Source organism: Coregonus lavaretus (genome assembly GCF_964263955.1).
Source record: "Coregonus lavaretus genome assembly, chromosome: 25".
Classification (NCBI taxonomy): Eukaryota; Metazoa; Chordata; class Actinopteri; order Salmoniformes; family Salmonidae; genus Coregonus; species Coregonus lavaretus.
In genome coordinates, this window is record NC_140012.1 from 15156962 (window position 1) to 15175585 (window position 18624).

General features: G+C 44.4%; 1 protein-coding gene across 1 annotated transcript in view; it reads left to right on the plus strand.

Annotated features, from left to right (window-relative positions):
- Positions 1-18624, plus strand: part of LOC311100383 (glutamate receptor ionotropic, delta-1-like) — a gene marked incomplete at its 5' end in the record, with an annotated part of 495891 nt that overhangs the window by 460645 nt on the left and 16622 nt on the right. Inside the window, one exon of the mRNA XM_084141276.1 lies at positions 10577-10772. Within this exon, the coding sequence (XP_083997402.1) occupies positions 10577-10772 (196 nt within the window). The remainder of the gene's footprint in view (positions 1-10576; positions 10773-18624) is intronic.

Below are 18624 nucleotides of genomic sequence, written 5' to 3' on the forward strand. Positions count from 1 at the left end.
GGTCATCTTAAATCATTTAAATGGTCATGGTTTTACTTAATGTACTGTCCATGTAATGCATATCCACAAAATAAATACTTTACAGTCATCCAATATGTGAGATTCCATATTTAAGGTCTGCAATATCGTAACACCCACAGGGTTTAGTATTTCTAGATTTTCTAGTAAACATCTGCTCATAAACAGTCATGACCAAAATTATTGGCACCCTTGATAAAGATGAGCAAAAATACTGTATAAAATATATATATTGTATGCTAATTTTTGGGGGGCAATTAAATTATGTTATACTAATGCAATTGCTCAGAGAAAGATATTTTGTATAACAACTATTATTTTTTCTTCTAAAAAACATTATTATTGGCACACCTGTTTTCAATACTCCGGCACCCTCCCTTTGCTAGTATAACAACACTGAGCCTTTTTCTAATGTTTTATGAGATTGTAGAACATATTGGGAAGGATCTTAGACCATTCCACCACACAGAATCTTTCCAGATCCTTGATATCCTTCGTCTGCACTTATAGACTGCCCTCTTCAATTCAAACCACAGGTTTTCAATGGGGTTCAAGTCTAGAGACTGAGATGGCCATTGCAAAATGTTGATTTTGTGGTCAATTAACAATTCATTTGTGAAATGTAATGTGTGCTTGGGGTTATTGTCTTGATAGAAGATACACTTGCAACTAAGTGTCAGCCTCCTGGCAGAGGCAACCAGGTTTTGAGCTAAAATGTCCTTGTACTGGGTAGAGACCTTAGCAAAGGCCCCAGGACCAGTGGAAGCAAAATAGCCCAAAACATCAAAGATCCACCACCATACTTTACAGTATGTATAGGGTTCTTTTCTGCTTATCACATCCTTCTTTCGAAACCAAACCCACCCCTCGTGTGTGTGTCCAAAGAGCTCTATTTTCATGTCATCTGACCATAGCTCCGGTTCCAATCTAAGTGCCAATGCCGTTTAGCAAACTCCAGGCATTAGCATTTGTTTAGTAACATGAACATAAAGCTATTTGGCCACACACACCAAACTACCTGACGTGCTATTAGCTTTAATCAGCTTGAATGAGCATAGTCTAATAGACATTTTTAATTTCAACCTATTGTGAATCCACTCACCCCAAAAAAGAGATGCATCTGCACGTTGCTTAATGCAACACATCTAATGGTCGTCACTGGATCCCTTGTGTTAGTTGATATGAAAGTATTAACATACTAAGTACCAGTGTATGAGACCGTAAGCTGACCTGTCCATCAGTTATGATTAGGGCTGACCCCAATTAGTCAACTGGTCGATTGTTTGGTCGATAGGCTGTTGATCGCCCAATATTTTTTTTTTGTCAGCTAGTAGCAAATATATATATTTTTTTTTATGGCACACGAGACACCTGTCTGATTCGCGCCCATCTCAGTGAACTAATCCATTGTGGAGGCTGAGGCTAATCCATTGCAGAGGCCACGTGGATGGCACAGTCCAAGAAGAAGGGGAGTGTGGCTAAAATGCACAATGCACGTCTCCCTCCAATGCGCTCTCTCCCGCCAATTTGTGTACATTAATTGTTTCATAACTTCATTGTGTGAATTGTTTGCCTTGATTGTTAATGAGAGAGGACTTGGGAAGGTTGAACACCAGACGGGCTGCGGCATTCTGGATGAGTTGTAGGGGTTTAATGGCACAGGCAGGGAGCCCAGCCAACAGCGAGTTGCAGTAATCCAGACGGGAGATGACAAGTGCCTGGATTAGGACCTGTGCCGCTTCCTGTGTAAGGCAGGGTCGTACTCTCCGAATGTTGTAGAGCATGAACCTGCAGGATCGGGTCACCGCCTTGATGTTAGCGGAGAACGACAGGGTGTTGTCCAGGGTCACGCCAAGGCTCTTCGCACTCTGGGAGGAGGACACAACGGAGTTGTCAACCGTGATGGCGAGATCATAGAACGGGCAGTCCTTCCCCGGGAGGAAGAGCAGCTCCGTCTTGCCAGGGTTCAGCTTGAGGTGGTGATCCGTCATCCATACTGATATGTCGGCCAGACATGCAGAGATGCGATTCGCCACCTGGTTATCAGAAGGGGGAAAGGAGAAGATTAGTTGTGTATCGTCAGCGTAGCAATGATAGGAGAGGCCATGTGAGGATATGACAGAGCCAAGTGACTTGGTGTATAGGGAGAAAAGGAGAGGGCCTAGAACTGAGCCCTGGGGGACACCAGTGGTGAGAGCACGTGGTGCGGAGACAGCTTCTCGCCACGCCACTTGGTAGGAGCGACCGGGCAGGTAGGACGCAATCCAGGAGTGAGCCGCGCCGGAGATGCCCAGCTCGGAGAGGGTGGAGAGGAGGATCTGATGGTTCACAGTATCAAAGGCAGCAGACAGGTCTAGAAGGACAAGAGCAGAGGAGAGAGAGTTAGCTTTAGCAGTGCGGAGAGCCTCCGTGACACAGAGAAGAGCAGTCTCAGTTGAATGACCAGTCCTGAAACCTGACTGGTTTGGATCAAGAAGGTCATTCTGAGAGAGATAGCAAGAGAGTTGGCTAAAGACGGCACGCTCAATAGTTTTGGAAAGAAAAGAAAGAAGGGATACTGGTCTGTAGTTGTTGACATCAGTGGGATCGAGTGTTGGTTTTTTGAGAAGGGGTGCAACTCTCGCTCTCTTGAAGACGGAAGGGACATGGCCAGCGGTCAAGGATGAGTTGATCAGCGAGGTGAGGTAGGGGAGAAGGTTACCGGAGATGGTCTGGAGAAGAGAGGAGGGGATGGGGTCAAGCGGGCAGGTTGTTGGGCGGCCTGCAGTCACTAGTCGCAAGATTTTATCTGGAGAGAGAGGGGAGAAAGAAGTCAAAGCATAGGGTAGGGCAGTGTGAGCAGGACCAGCAGTGTCATTAGACTTAAGAAACGAGGATCGGATGTCGTCAACCTTCTTTTCAAAGTGGTTGACGAAGTCATCCACAGAGAGGGAGGGGGGGGGGATTCAGCAGTGAGGAGAATGTGGCAAAGAGCTTCCTAGGGTTAGAGGCAGATGCTTGGAATTTAGAGTGGTAGAAAGTGGCCTTAGCAGCAGAAACAGATGAAGAAAATGTAGAGAGGAGGGAGTGAAAAGATGCCAGGTCGGCAGGGAGTTTAGTTTTCTTCCATTTCCGCTCCGCTGCCCGGAGCTCTGTTCTGTGAGCTCGCAATGAGTCATCAAGCCACGGAGCTGGAGGGGAGGACCGAGCCGGCCGGGAGGATAGGGGACACAGGGAGTCAAAGGATGCAGAAAGGGAGGAGAGGAGGGTTGATGAGGCAGAATCAGGAGATTGGAGGGAGAAGGATTGAGCAGAGGGAAGAGATGATAGGATGGAAGAGGAGAGAGTAGTGGGAGAGAGAGAGCGAAGGTTGCGGCGGCGCGTTACCATCTGTGTAGGGGCAGAGTGAGTAGTGTTGGAGGAGAGCGAGAGAGAAAAGGATACAAAGTAGTGGTCGGAGACATGGAGGAGAGTTGCAGTGAGATTAGTAGAAGAGCAACATCTAGTAAAGATGAAGTCAAGCGTATTGCCTGCCTTGTGAGTAGGGGGGGACGGTGAGAGGGTGAGGTCAAAAGAGGAGAGGAGTGGAAAGAAGGAGGCAGAGAGAAATGAGTCAAATGGTCCTCTGTAGCTCGGCTGGTAGAGCAAGGCGCTTGTAACGCCAAGGTAGTGGGTTCGATCCCCGGGGCCACCCATACACAAAAATGTATGCACGCACGACTGTAAGTCGCTTTGGATAAAAGCGTCTGCTAAATGGCATATTATTATTATTATTATTATTATTATTAGACGTAGGGAGGTTGAAATCCCCCAAAACTGTGAAGGGTGAGCCATCCTCAGGAAAGGAACTTATCAAGGCGTCAAGCTCATTGATGAACTCTCCAAGGGAACCTGGAGGGCGATAGATGACAAGGATATTAAGCTTAAATGGGCTAGTGACTGTGACAGCGTGGAATTCAAATGAGGAGATAGACAGATGGGTTAGGGGAAAAATTGAGAATGACCACTTGGGAGAGATGAGGATTCCTGTGCCACCACCCCTCTGACCAGATGCTCTCGGGGTATGCGAGAACACATGGTCAGATGAGGAGAGAGCAGTAGGAGTAGCAGTGTTTTCAGTGGTAATCCATGTTTCCGTCAGCGCCAGGAAGTCGAGGGACTGGAGGGTAGCATAGGCTGGGATGAAGTCAGCCTTGTTGGCGGCAGAACGGCAGTTCCAGAGGCTGCCTGAGACCTGGAACTCCAGGTGTGTGGTGCATGCAGGGACCACCAGGTTAGAGAGGCAGCAGCCACGCGGTGTGAGGCGTTTGTGTAGCCTGTGCGGAGAGGAGAGAACAGGGATAGGCAGAGGCATAGTTGACAGGCTGCAGCAGATGGCTACAATAATGCAGAGGAGATCGGAATGAAATGAACTAAACATCTGGGAAAGGAGAGAGCAGGCCTCCCTCACCAAAAAAAATATAACTCTCCCAACTTCCACCTCAGAAACTATAATTGTTTCACTGAACCACCCGAATAAAACTCTCCCAACTTCCACTTTAGAAATTAGAATTGTTGTAAACTACAGCAGACTGTTATCAGTAGCTGTAATTAAGTACAGCAGCTACCAACCACCTAGCGTTAATGCCTCGGATAATGAGGTTAGAAAAACAGCTGAATGGTGGCAGCTAGCTGGCTCAATCACAGGTACTCTTAAGCATGAAATAACATTGGAAACAACTAACCACAGTTGCTAAAAGTTACCAGTAGCTACCCGCTAGCTAGCTAGCTAGCTTTGTTGGTCCAAGTAGTGGGTAAGCTAGCCTCGTGCTTCGCCGGGGTCCGCCGAATACAATACTTACCTACAATAATTACCTACAATAACCTACAATAACTACCTGAGTAAACTACCTATAATACCTAACTACAATACCTACCTACAATCTAAATACATGGTTTAAGCTTTACTCAACACCATATAAGAAGCCAAGCTTACGTTTCATAATGCAGCAATGATTAAACGTTGGGTAGCTAGCACAAAGATATTGTATTTAGCTACTACAGTACAGCCAGCTGGTAGTGTTGGCTAGCTAGCAATGGCTGCTGTGTTGACTTTGTTTGAAAAACGGCGTCGCTGCGAACGAATGTAGCTGGCTAAAAGGATATTGTTTTTAGTTGCTACCGTTGCTAATAGCTACTCGCCAGCTAATCCAGGAGGTGAGTTAGCTAGCTAGCTTCGTGCTACACCCGGCACCGCCGAATATAAAAGTAACCTACAATAACTACACAACAACTACCCACAACAGCCCACGATGCCTACCTATACTACTTAATAATATACAGCCCACGATGCCTACCTATAATACCTAACTACAATCTAAATACATAGTTTAAGCCTTACTCGACAAAGCCCAAGCTATGTATAAAGCCAAACTGGCAGACTGCAATCAGTAGCTGTAATTAAGTACAGCAGCTACCAACCACCTAACGTTAATGCCTCGGATAATGAGGTTAGAAAAACAGCTGAATGGTGGCAGCTAGCTGGCTCAATCACAGGTACTCTTAAGCGTGAAATAACATTGGAAACAACTAACCACAGTTGCTAAAAGTTACCAGTAGCTACCCGCTAGCTAGCTAGCTAGCTTTGTTGGTCCAAGTAGTGGGTAAGCTAGCCTCGTGCTTCGCCGGGGTCCGCCGAATACAATACTTACCTACAATAATTACCTACAATAACCTACAATAACTACCTGAGTAAACTACCTATAATACCTAACTACAATACCTACCTACAATCTAAATACATGGTTTAAGCTTTACTCAACACCATATAAGAAGCCAAGCTTACCTCCTGCTAGAGAAAACACAACCTCTCCCGTGAAGCTTCCGGGATAAAAGAGGTCAGACATTTCTTTTAGTTGGCCACCAGGTTTGCACACATCTCAGGAGGGATATTGTCCCACTCCTCTTTGCAGATCTTCTCCAAGTCATTAAGGTTTCGAGGCTGACGTTTGGCAACTTGAACCTTCAGCTCCCTCCACAGATTTTCTATGGGATTAAGGTCTGGAGACTGGCTAGGCCACTCCAGGACCTTAATGTGCTTCTTCTTGAGCCACTCCTTTGTTGCCTTGGCCGTGTGTTTTGGGTCATTGTCATGTTGGAATACCCATCCACGACCCATTTTCAATGCCCTGGCTGAGGGAAGGAGGTTCTCACCCAAGATTTGACGGTACATGGCCCCGTCCATCGTCCCTTTGATGCGGTGAAGTTGTCCTGTCCCCTTAGCAGAAAAACACCCCCAAAGCATAATGTTTCCACCTCCATGTTTGACGGTGGGGATGGTGTTCTTGGGGTCATAGGCAGCATTCCTCCTCCTCCAAACACGGCGAGTTGAGTTGATGCCAAATAGCTCGATTTTGGTCTCATCTGACCACAACACTTTCACCCAGTTTCGTCTGAATCATTCAGATGTTCATTGGCAAACTTCAGACGGGCATGTATATGTGCTTTCTTGAGCAGGGGGACCTTGCGGGCGCTGCAGGATTTCAGTCCTTCACGTCGTAGTGTGTTACCAATTGTTTTCATGGTGACTATGGTCCCAGCTGCCTTGAGATCATTGACAAGATCCTCCCGTGTAGTTCTGGGCTGATTCCTCACCGTTCTCATGATCATTGCAACTCCATGAGGTGAGATTTTGCATGGAGCCTCAGGCCGAGGGAGATTGACAGTTATTTTGTGTTTCTTCCATTTGCGAATAATCACACCAACTGTTGTCACCTTCTCAACAAGCTGCTTGGCAATGGTCTTGTAGCCCATTCCAGCCTTGTGTAGGTCTACAATCTTGTCCCTGACATCCTTGGAGAGCTCTTTGGTCTTGGCCATGGTGGAGAGTTTGGAATCTGATTGATTGATTGCTTCTGTGGACAGGTGTCTTTTATACAGGTAGCAAGCTGAGATTAGGAGCACTCCCTTTAAGAGTGTGCTCCTAATCTCAGCTCGTTACCTGTATAAAAGACACCTGGGAGCCAGAAATCTTTCTGATTGAGAGGGGGTCAAATACGTATTTCCCTCATTAAAATGCAAATCAATTTATAAAATTTTTGACATGCGTTTTTCTGGATTGTTTTGTTGTTATTCTGTCTCTCATTGTTCAAATAAACCTACCATTAAAATTATAGACTGATCATTTCTTTGTCAGTGGGCAAACGTACAAAATAAGCAGGGGATCAAATATTTTTTTCCCTCACTGTTCAATGTTTGTTTGGTTTTGGTCATTTCTATTAATGCATGCAATATATTATTATACCAGTTTTTTTCCATTCTCATTGTCAGAGTGGACACGTTGTTTGCAGAGTGCACAACCTATGCTACACTTGTGAGAAACAAGTTTTGGTTTATTTCATTCCATTTAAGAGTTTTGTCAATTTAGTCATTGTCTTTGTTTGGAGCGTTACTGTCAATGTTGAGTAAGGACGCACACCTGATTATGCATAGAAGTAGGCGTATAGGCTACCTGGCCTGAGCGCAAATGTTGGCATATAAATGTGCCCATTTGGGGATCTGATAGTATTTCTGATTGGCTTAACTCACTACCACTAATGAGCTGTGGAGCTTCTCAAAGTAATGTTTTCTTTACCTCAAACAGCAAGCAAACAAAGTCTGTTTTTACATCCATTGAGAATGACAATAGTTCCTCAATGTATGTGAAAAATCTTTCTAACTCTCTCCCTTTCGATAACCACTCAGCATGTAAGGGAAAAATGTAATGCTCTGATCCAGTGGAAATGTCATAAAATAGGTTTACCTGATGAGCTCTTATCAGGTTGTGGTAGGCATGCCCTTTAATACCATTTCAGTTTGAGATATGCATTTTTCAGACTGACAGGCAGTTAGCTAAACTGTCAACTAAGGATTGTGTGCAATGCTCACTGGGAACTTGGCATATACAGACTGCTGTGTGCTGTGGTGATTGTCCCAGAGGTAGCATAGCGGCAGTGCTGATATATCTTTAAACCGGTGTACAATTCATTCTACATGCGTCCTTCTTATATATGCACAACATATTTGAATTACTCTTCCACACATTGGTAAACAAGTAACAAAGTATTTCATCTAAAACAGTCGCTGATAATGAAGATCTTAATTTAATTGCACACTCGAATCACAAATCTTTCACAGCATCACAATGGTTCTTACAATGCTTTGAGTTATATTCATTCTCATTGTGAGTTCAGTGAATGCTCCTTCTGGTTACCAAGTTAATTTAGAATTGTTAGCACTCTTTTATACAACTGATTATAAAGTACGTTTTTACATATAGAAAGGCAACTAACTATAAGAAAGTTGTAGGTGTAGATTGCTCTACGGGATAGAGTAAGATCGAAAAGGGTGTACATTCAATTTCTGACATGTTCTAGACACTCCTCGATTGTTCGGTAAGGTTAGAGGTTTGTGTTACTCATTCTTTATTACATGAAAGCTAGTTTTCTCACTCTCTTTGAGATAAATTAGGTGTGTGTAAATTATGTTATTGGCTTTTTTTATGACACCCTGATCTGATCCAGCACTAAAGTGATTCATTTCTTTATGAGTCAGTTTTGCTTAAAAGTCAGGCTTTTCCACCTTTAACGTTAAAATAATGTCCCTTTACTACTCCTCTTAAATTATTTCCTGTGCCTCCTCTGGTGTTTACAGACTAATAAGCTTACAAACAACTCATAAGCATCATTATTTCCTGTCTTGTGATGTCCATAAGAAATTGTGACCCTCATTTCCCCTATCCTCCATTTGCTCTGTTACAAAATGTATGTTTTTCAACTTGAAAAGATAACAAGTTAACTCATTGCTTTGAAATACAATATATATACAAAGGCATGTGGATACCCCTTCAAATTAGTGGATTTGGCTATTTCAGCCACATCCGTTGTTGATAGCTGTATAAAATTGAGCACACAGCCATGCAATCTCCATAGACAAAATTTGGCAGTAGAATGGCCTTACTGAAGAGCTCAGTGACTTTCAACGTGGCACCATCATTCCGCTACCCAAGAATAGCAGAGCACCCTTTAATGGTTCAAACAGCTGACCAATCAGCCTGTTACAAGTGCTTAGCAAACTTATGGAAACATTTGTGTTTGATCAAATACAAAGATACTTTACAGAAAACAAATTAACAACAGACTTTCAGCATGCTTATAGGGAAGGGTACTCAACATGCTCGGCACTGACACAAATGACTGATGATTGGCTGAAAGACTTTGATAGTAAGAAGATTGTGGGAGCTGTTTTGTCAGACTTTTGCTGAAAAAACGCATCCTCTGCCTTATTATGGATTGAGAGTTACCTATATAGGGTTTTCATTAATGGAAGCCTCTCTCATGCAAATTCAGTTGAGTGTGGCGTACCGCAGGGCAGCCGGCTAGGGCCATTATTGTTTTCTGTTTTTACAAATGACCTTCCACTGACCTTGAATTGGTAGGCCACAAAAGCTCACAGAACAGGACCGCTGAAGTGAGTAGCACAGAAAAATTGTCAATTAATTGCAATGCTCACTACCGAATTCCAAACTGCCTCTGGAAGCAACATCAGCACAATAACTGTTCTTCCGGAGCTTCATGAAATGGGTTTCCATGACCGAGCAGCTGAACACAAGCCTAAGATCACCATGCGCAATCCCAAGCATCGGCTGGAGTGGTGTAAAGCTCGTCACCATTGGACTCTGGAGCAGTGGAAACGCGTTCTCTGGAGTGATTATTCATGATTCACCATCTGGAAGTCTGACAGACAAATCTGGGATGCCAGGAGAATGCTACCTGCCCCAATACCTATTGTCAACTGTAAAGTTTGGTGGGGGAGGAATAATGGTCTGGTGCTGTTTTTCATGGTTCGGGCTAGGCCCCTTAGTTCCAGTGAAGGGAAATCTTTAAGCTACAACATACAATGACATTCTAGACGATTCTTTGCTTCCAACTTTGTGGCAACAGTTTGGGGAAGGCCCTTTCCTGTTTTAGCATAACAATGCCCCCGTGCACAAAGCGAGGTCCATACAGAAATTGTTTGTCGAGATCGGTGTGGAAGAACTTGACTGGCCTGCACAGAGCCCTGACCGCAACCCCATCGAACACCTTTGGGTTGAACTGGAACGCCGACTGCGAGCCAGGCCTAATTGCCCAACATCAGTGCCGACCTCACTAATGCCTTTGTGGCTGAATGGAAGCAAGTCCCCGCAGCAATGTTCCAACATCTAGTGGAAAGCCTTGCCAGAAGAGTGGAGGCTGTTATAGCGGCAAACAGGGGACCAACTCCATATTAATGGCCATGGTTTTGGAATGAGATGTTCTAAGAGCAGATGTCCACACTTTTGGTCATGTAGTGTATGTCAATTCAGTAAATCAAGTTCAGTTGACAGAATCTACTATTATATTAGTAACAGTTTGAGTAGAGTAACTCATCTTTTTAAGTTGAACACACATGTACAAAGTACACCCATGTACAAAGTACCCAAAGTACATTTAACAGTGTACTTTACTCTACATACAGTATCTGTTCTTGTTATACACTTGACTTGATGTATTTCTCTGTGTTCTTCCCTCTGTCTCTACAGAACATTCCAGGACCTGTCCAGGCAGATGGATGTGTCCTACGGCACTGTGAGAGACTCGGCCGTCTATGAATACTTCAAGAACAAGGGCACCAACCCTCTAGAGCAGGACAGCACATACGCAGAGCTGTGGAGGACCATCAGCAAGAACAACGGCCATGACTACTCTGTGTCCAGTCCCTCAGAGGGCATCCGCAAGGTAGGTTGACAAAGACAAAACAGGTATATGCCAATAAAGAGAGGATGCCTAAGAACAGGCTGGTAACTCCTTTAGGTAGGAATTTCTTAGCTACTGTGTATTTAGACAAAAAGTCGAAACGGTTTAATATTTGGCATAAAAACAAACAAATCAATCTTTCCATTGTTATTTCACTGTCATTTCACAGTGTGGAGTCATACTGTTCTCCATCAATACTGTGCCTGTAGTTCCACAGTATTTCTAACCAATTAGACAGGCAAATTCAACATTATCTTTGACTATCTGTCTGAATAAACTGCAAATGCTGATTTGTGACATTGTATCAATTACACTGGTTAATCTCATATACTGCCCGTAATAAATGGCTTAGAAAGAACAATACTTTGCTTGTCCATATGCTGAGAAGTAATATGACATATCATATATCTTCAAATTTGTACTGTGAACTGCAGTGCTTGAGGCGTCACTACAGATCCGGCCGTGTCGCGTCCGGCCGCGAGCGGGAGACCCATGAGGCGACGCACAATTGGCCCTGTGTTGTCCGGGTTAGGGGAGGGTTTGGCCGGCCGGGATGTCCTTGTCCCATCGCGCTCTAGCGGCTCCTGTGACGGGCCGGGCGCATGCACTCTGACACGGTTGCCAGTTGTACGGTGTTTCCTCCAACATATTGGTGCGGCTGGCTTCCGGGTTAAGCGAGCAGTGTGTCAAGAAGCAATGTGGCTTGGCAGGGTCGTGTTTTGGAGGCATAGACTAAAATACAGTAGAATAGAATACAGTATATACACTGCTCAAAAAAATAAAGGGAACACTTAAACAACACATCCTAGATCTGAATGAATGAAATAATCTTATTAAATACTTTTTTCTTTACATAGTTGAATGTGCTCACAACAAAATCACACAAAAATTATCAATGGAAATCAAATTTATCAACCCATGGAGGTCTGGATTTGGAGTCACCCTCAAAATTAAAGTGGAAAACCACACTACAAGCTGATCCAACTTTGATGTAATGTCCTTAAAACAAGTCAAAATGAGGCTCAGTAGTGTGTGTGGCCTCCACGTGCCTGTATGACCTCCCTACAACGCCTGGGCATGCTCCTAATGAGGTGGCGGATGGTCTCCTGAGGGATCTCCTCCCAGACCTGGACTAAAGCATCCGCCAACTCCTGGACAGTCTGTGGTGCAACGTGGCGTTGGTGGATGGAGCGAGACATGATGTCCCAGATGTGCTCAATTGGATTCAGGTCTGGGGAACGGGCGGTCCATAGCATCAATGCCTTCCTCTTGCAGGAACTGCTGACACACTCCAGCCACATATTGTCTTGCATTAGGAGGAACCCAGGGCCAACTGCACCAGCATATGGTCTCACAAGGGGTCTGAGGATCTCATCTCGGTACCTAATGGCAGTCAGGCTACCTCTGGCAAGCACATGGAGGGCTGTGCGGCCCCCCAAAGAAATGTCACCCCACACCATGACTGACCCACAGCCAAACCGGTCATGCTGGAGGATGTTGCAGGCAGCAGAACATTCTCCACGGCGTCTCCAGACGCTGTCACGTCTGTCACATGTGCTCAGTGTGAACCTGCTTTCATCTGTGAAGAGCACAGGGCGCCAGTGGCGAATTTGCCAATCTTGGTGTTCTCTGGCAAATGCCAAACGTCCTGCACGGTGTTGGGCTGTAAGCACAACCCCCACCTGTGGACGTCGGGCCCTCATACCACCCTCATGGAGTCTGTTTCTGACCGTTTGAGCAGACACATGCACATTTGTGGCCTGCTGGAGGTCATTTTGCAGGGCTCTGGCAGTGCTCCTCCTGCTCCTCCTTGCACAAAGGCGGAGGTAGCGGTCCTGCTGCTGGGTTGTTGCCCTCCTACGGCCTCCTCCACGTCTCCTGATGTACTGGCCTGTCTCCTGGTAGCGCCTCCATGCTCTGGACACTACGCTGCCAGACACAGCAAACCTTCTTGCCACAGCTCGCATTGATGTGCCATCCTGAATGAGCTGCACTACCTGAGCCACTTGTGTGGGTTGTAGACTCTGTCTTATGCTACCACTAGAGTGAAAGCACCGCCCGCATTCAAAAGTGACCAAAACATCAGCCAGGAAGCATAAAAACTGAGAAGTGGTCTGTGGTCACCACCTGCAGAATCACTACTTTATTGGGGGTATCTTGCTAATTGCCTATAATTTCCACCTGTTGTCTATTCCATTTGCACAACAGCATGTGAAATGTATTGTCAATCAGTGTTTCTTCCTAAGTGGACAGTTTGATTTCACAGAAGTGTGATTGACTTGGAGTTACATTGTGTTGTTTAAGTGTTCCCTTTATTTCTTTGAGCAGTGTACATATGAGATGAGTAAAGCAAAAATATGTAAACATTATTAGAGTGACTAGTGTTCCATTATTAAAGTGGCCAGTGATTTCAAGTCTATGTATATGGGGCAGCAGCCTCTAAGGTGCAGGGTTACGTAACCGGGTGGAAGCCGCCTAGTGATGGCTATTTAACAGTCTGATGGCCTTGAGATTGAAGCTGTTTTTCAGTCTCTCGGTCCCAGCTTTGATGCACCTGTACTGACCTCGCCTTCTGGATGATAGCGGGGTGAACAGGCAGTGGCTCGGGTGGTTGTTGTCCTTGATGATATTTTTTGCCTTCCTGTGACATCGGGTGCTGTAGGTCCTGGAGGGCAGGTATTTTGCCCCCGATGATGCGTTGGGCAGACCGCACCACCCTCTGTAGAGCCCTGCGGTTGCGGGCGGTGCAGTTGCCGTACCAGGCGGTGATAGAGCCTGACAGGATGCTCTCAATTGTGCATCTGTAAAGGTTTGTGAGGGTTTTAGGTGCCAAGCCAAATTTCTTCAGCCTGTCTGTGTGGATAGACCATTTCAGATCGTCAGTGATGTGTACACCAAGGAACTTGAAGCTTTCCACCTGCTCCACAGCAGTCCCGTCGATGTGGATAGGGGTGTGCTCCCTCTGCTGTTTCCTGAAGTCCACGATCAGCTCCTTTGTTTTGTCGACATTGAGGGAGTGGTTATTTTCCTGGCACCACACTCCCAGGGCCTTCACCTCCTCTCTGTAGGCTGTCTCGTCATTGTTGGTAATCAGGCCTACAACTGTTGTGTCGTCTGCAAACTTGATGATTGCGTTGGAGGCGTGCGTGGCCACACAGTCATGGATGAACAGGGAGTACAGGAGGGGGCTGAGCAACCACCCTTGTGGGGCCCCTGTGTTGAGGATCAGCGAAGTGGAGGTGTTGTTTTCTATCTTCACCACCTTGGGGTGGCCCGTCAGGAAGTCCAGGACCAGTTGCACAGGGCGGGGTTCAGACCCAGGGCCTCAAGCTTAATGATGAGTTTGGAGGGTACTATGGTTTTGAATGCTGAGCTATAGTCAATGAACAGCATTCTGACATAGGTATTCCTAGCAGTAGCAGTATGTTGCTGGGTCAGTCCATTGAGGACTGACAAAACAAGGTGCAGTAAGAGGTAGCAGTTACTTGGAGACAACATCAAACACACATCAGTCACCTTCTGTCTCTGGGCTCTATTTTAACAAACCTAGCACAATGGTAAATCTTAGCGCTGGTGGTAACGCTATAGGTTCGGGGTGTGTCAGAAATATTTTTGCTATTTTCACAACCAGAAGTATGTGCACAGTAGCTGGCGGTGGCGCGAAAGGGCTAGGTTTTGATGAATAAATAAGTTGTAGGTGTGTCAAGGCTTTGACCCTTCACTGGCCAATCAGAACGTGCTCCATGGCTCCCTTTGGTTGCTTTAAGTTGTTAATTACGGTCTTGTATGTATTGCGTTGTCATCAACTCCAATTCGAATGTTAGTCCGTTATAGCCTAGTTTGTTAAATAGCCTACAGAAACAAAATAACAAAATGACACAACAATATAACAAGCCATACCGTGGGGTGTGGGACCCAGTCAGGTCTTTGACAACAATATAACAAGCCATACCGTGGGGTGCTGGGTCCAGTCAGGTCTTTGACACAACAATATAACAAGCCATACCGTGGTGGGCTGGACCTAGTCAGGTCTTTGACACAACAATATAACAAGCCATACCGTGGGGTGCTGGGCCCAGTCAGGTCTTTATAATATAAATAATATTCCTTTGACACATTCACCCTCTCTCCTGTTGAAAGATCAGTCACAAAATGTTGGCACCATTGTAATAGGTTGTAATCAAGCCCTGGTCTCCAGCATGGGAACAGAAGAGGAATACCTGGTGTGGTAGTCTCAGGTACTGTAGGACTACTCCAAATAATCTCGGCTCTGACACACACACACACACACACACACACACACACACACATGCAAACGCAAGCTTTGCAGTTCCATCAATCCATCTAAATACCTCTCACACTCTACAGTAGTAACCTGTGGATTGTGAGAACCTGCATAAATCAGCAGAACATGTATAACCTATTTATTTCAACTTCATGTAGTGTCCTGTAATACTTTGAAATGAGACACCTTCAGTCATAACACATCCATAAAGACTATATCGCGTGACACAGTACTTACTATAAAGTCAGACACCTTCAGTCATTCATAACACATTCATAAATACCTTATATCATATGACCCTGTACTTACTATAAAGCCAAACACCTTTGGTCATAAATAAGACATACATAAAGGCTTAATGATGTAAACACAAATGTATTAACTCTAAAGGAATTATCACTAACAGCTAAAATAAATAAACATGAAAGACAAGTTTAAACCATAAATGTCCTTTTATTTATACATGTTTAAAACAATACAAATACATTAAGTATGTAGTTAAATTGAACATTACACAGGGCTGTGAATAGTGTAGCTTGTCCCCTGAGCTGGTAGACAAATGGTTCTTGCCTCTCTGCCTGCTGGAGGTACTGCATGTTGGTTCCAACCTTAAAAGTAACAACAAAGAAAGTTAGCAAATCAGTTAGCTAGCTAGCAATTGCTGTGAAGTCACCAAAATAATTAGAAACAACGACTGAGGTAGCTACAGTGGGGAGAACAAGTATTTGATACACTGCCGATTTTGCAGTTTTTCCTACTTACAAAGCATGTAGAGGTCTGTAATTTTTATCATAGGTACACTTCAACTGTGAGAGACGGAATCTAAAACAAAAATCCAGAAAATCACATTGTATGATTTTTAAGTAATTAATTTGCATTTTATTGCATGACATAAGTATTTGATCACCTACCAACCAGTAAGAATTCCGGCTCTCACAGACCTGTTAGTTTTTCTTTAAGAAGCCCTCCTGTTCTCCACTCATTACCTGTATTAACTGCACCTGTTTGAACTCGTTACCTGTATAAAAGACACCTGTCCACACACTCAATCAAACAGACTCCAACCTCTCCACAATGGCCATGACCAGAAAGCTGTGTAAGGACATCAGGGATAAAATTGTAGACCTGCACAAGGCTGGGATGGGCTACAGGACAATAGGCAAGCAGCTTGGTGAGAAGGCAACAACTGTTGGCGCAATTATTAGAAAATGGAAGAAGTTCAAAATGACGGTCAATCACCCTCGGTCTGGGGCTCCATGCAAGATCTCACCTCGTGAGGCATCAATGATCATGAGGAAGGTGAGGGATCAGCCCAGAACTACACGGCAGGACCTGGTCAATGACCTGAAGAGAGCTGGGACCACAGACTGAAAGAAAACCATTAGTAACACACTACGCCGTCATGGATTAAAATCCTGCAGCGCACGCAAGGTCCCCCTGCTCAAGCCAGCGCAATTTCCAGGCCCGTCTGAAATTTGCCAATGACCATCTGGATGATCCAGAGGAGGAATGGGAGAAGGTCATGTGGTCTGATGAGACAAAAATTGAGCTTTTTGGTCTAAACTCCACTCACCGTGTTTGGAGGAAGAAGAAGGATGAGTACAACCCCAAGAACACCATCCCAACCGTGAAGCATGGAGGTGGATACATCATTCTTTGGGGATGCTTTTCTGCAAAGGGGACAGGACGACTGCACCGTATTGAGGGGAGGATGGATGGGGCCATGTATCGCGTGATCTTGGCCAACAACCTCCTTCCCTCAGTAAGAGCATTGAAGATGGGTCGTGGCTGGGTCTTCCAGCATGACAACGACCTGAAACACACAGCCAGGGCAACTAAGGAGTGGCTCCGTAAGAAGCATCTCAAGGTCCTAGAGTGGCCTAGCCAGTCTTCAGACCTGAACCCAATAGAAAATCTTTGGAGGGAGCTGAAAGTCCGTATTGCCCAGCGACAGCCCCGAAACCTGAAGGATCTGGAGAAGGTCTGTATGGAGGAGTGGACCAAAATCCCTGCTGCAGTGTGTGCAAACCTGGTCAAGACCTACAGGAAACGTATGATCTCTGTAATTGAAAACAAAGGTTTCTGTACCAAATATTAAGTTCTGCTTTTCTGATGTATCAAATACTTATGTCATGCAATAAAATGCAAATTAATTACTTAAAAATCATACAATGTGATTTTCTGGATTTTTGTTTTAGATTCCGCCTCTCACAGTTGAAGTGTACCTATGATAAAAATTACAGACCTCTACATGCTTTGTAAGTAGGAAAACCTGCAAAATCGGCAGTGTATCAAATACTTGTTCTCCCCACTGTATGTAATCTAACTCAACACTTATATAACTACTACATACCAGTTTAAATTACAATAAATAAAGGTTAACTTTATTCGCTGTCCAGTGGCACCACAAGTGGGCATTTGATTGACGAACTCCATCACATGTGCACTTACTGCGCTACAGAAACACCGCAAACCAAACAGTGCAAACACACTGAATTAAAGGTAACTACACAAAACATTAATTCCCAGACCTCAAAAGTGGTCCCCTTAAATGGTTTAAGCATTGTTGTGAACAAATAAAAAGTTTTTCTATTTTTAAAAAAACACACAAAAAAACTGGTAAAAATGGGGGAATTTGAAACATGGAAAAATAAAACCTAGAAAACGGAATATGGGAAAAACCCTGAATTAGGCAAAAAATGCATACGGATTTGAAAGCGCCCTACCAACGTTGTTTGCTGTGCATGACTGCACTTTAGAGTGTGTGTCATCCTGCAGCACAGCATTTTGGGGAAAGTTGAGATCAGGTCCAATCAAGTCCATTTATCCAAAGCGACTTAGTCATGCATGCATACATTTTTACTTATGGGTGGTCCTGGGAATCTAACCCACTATTCTGGTGTTGCAATGCTCTACCAAGATGCATGCCAAGGTTATAAATGCTTTGTGAAGCCTCAACTTAATATGATTTATAAAGCCTTTAGTAAGCGGTGCTTATGCCACCCTTTATAAAGCACAGGTTTATGTCATATTTGACATAGTGGGTTATGTCACATTTGACATTGGTGTTATGTCACAGTTATTCCACATTTATGAACCATTTATAGAGCATGACATGTGGTTATAGATGCTTTGTAACACATTTATGTAGTGCTTATGAAGGCATTATACGCTGAACGTCATTTAAAGCGGGACCGGTAAAAATTATATGTCACAGAATGTCCCGTAGCAGTTTTCCTTGGGTTGGGTTTTATTTCCATCCTGCCCACATGCCCACAACTGGCAGCACCCAAGTAATCATCAATTCGGAGCGCAGCTGCACGAGACCCAATCGTAATGACCATGGTTAATTTCGTTTGACATTCGATATCCATATGGGGCTAATTAGAGACCATCAGTAAATTACACAGACCCCTGACTTTCTCCACAATTTGTGAGGTTACAGCCTTATTAAAAAATAAATAATAATAATAATAATCATCAATCGACACACAATACCCCCTAATGACAAAGCAAAAACATTTTTTTTACTTTTTGCTTATATATAAA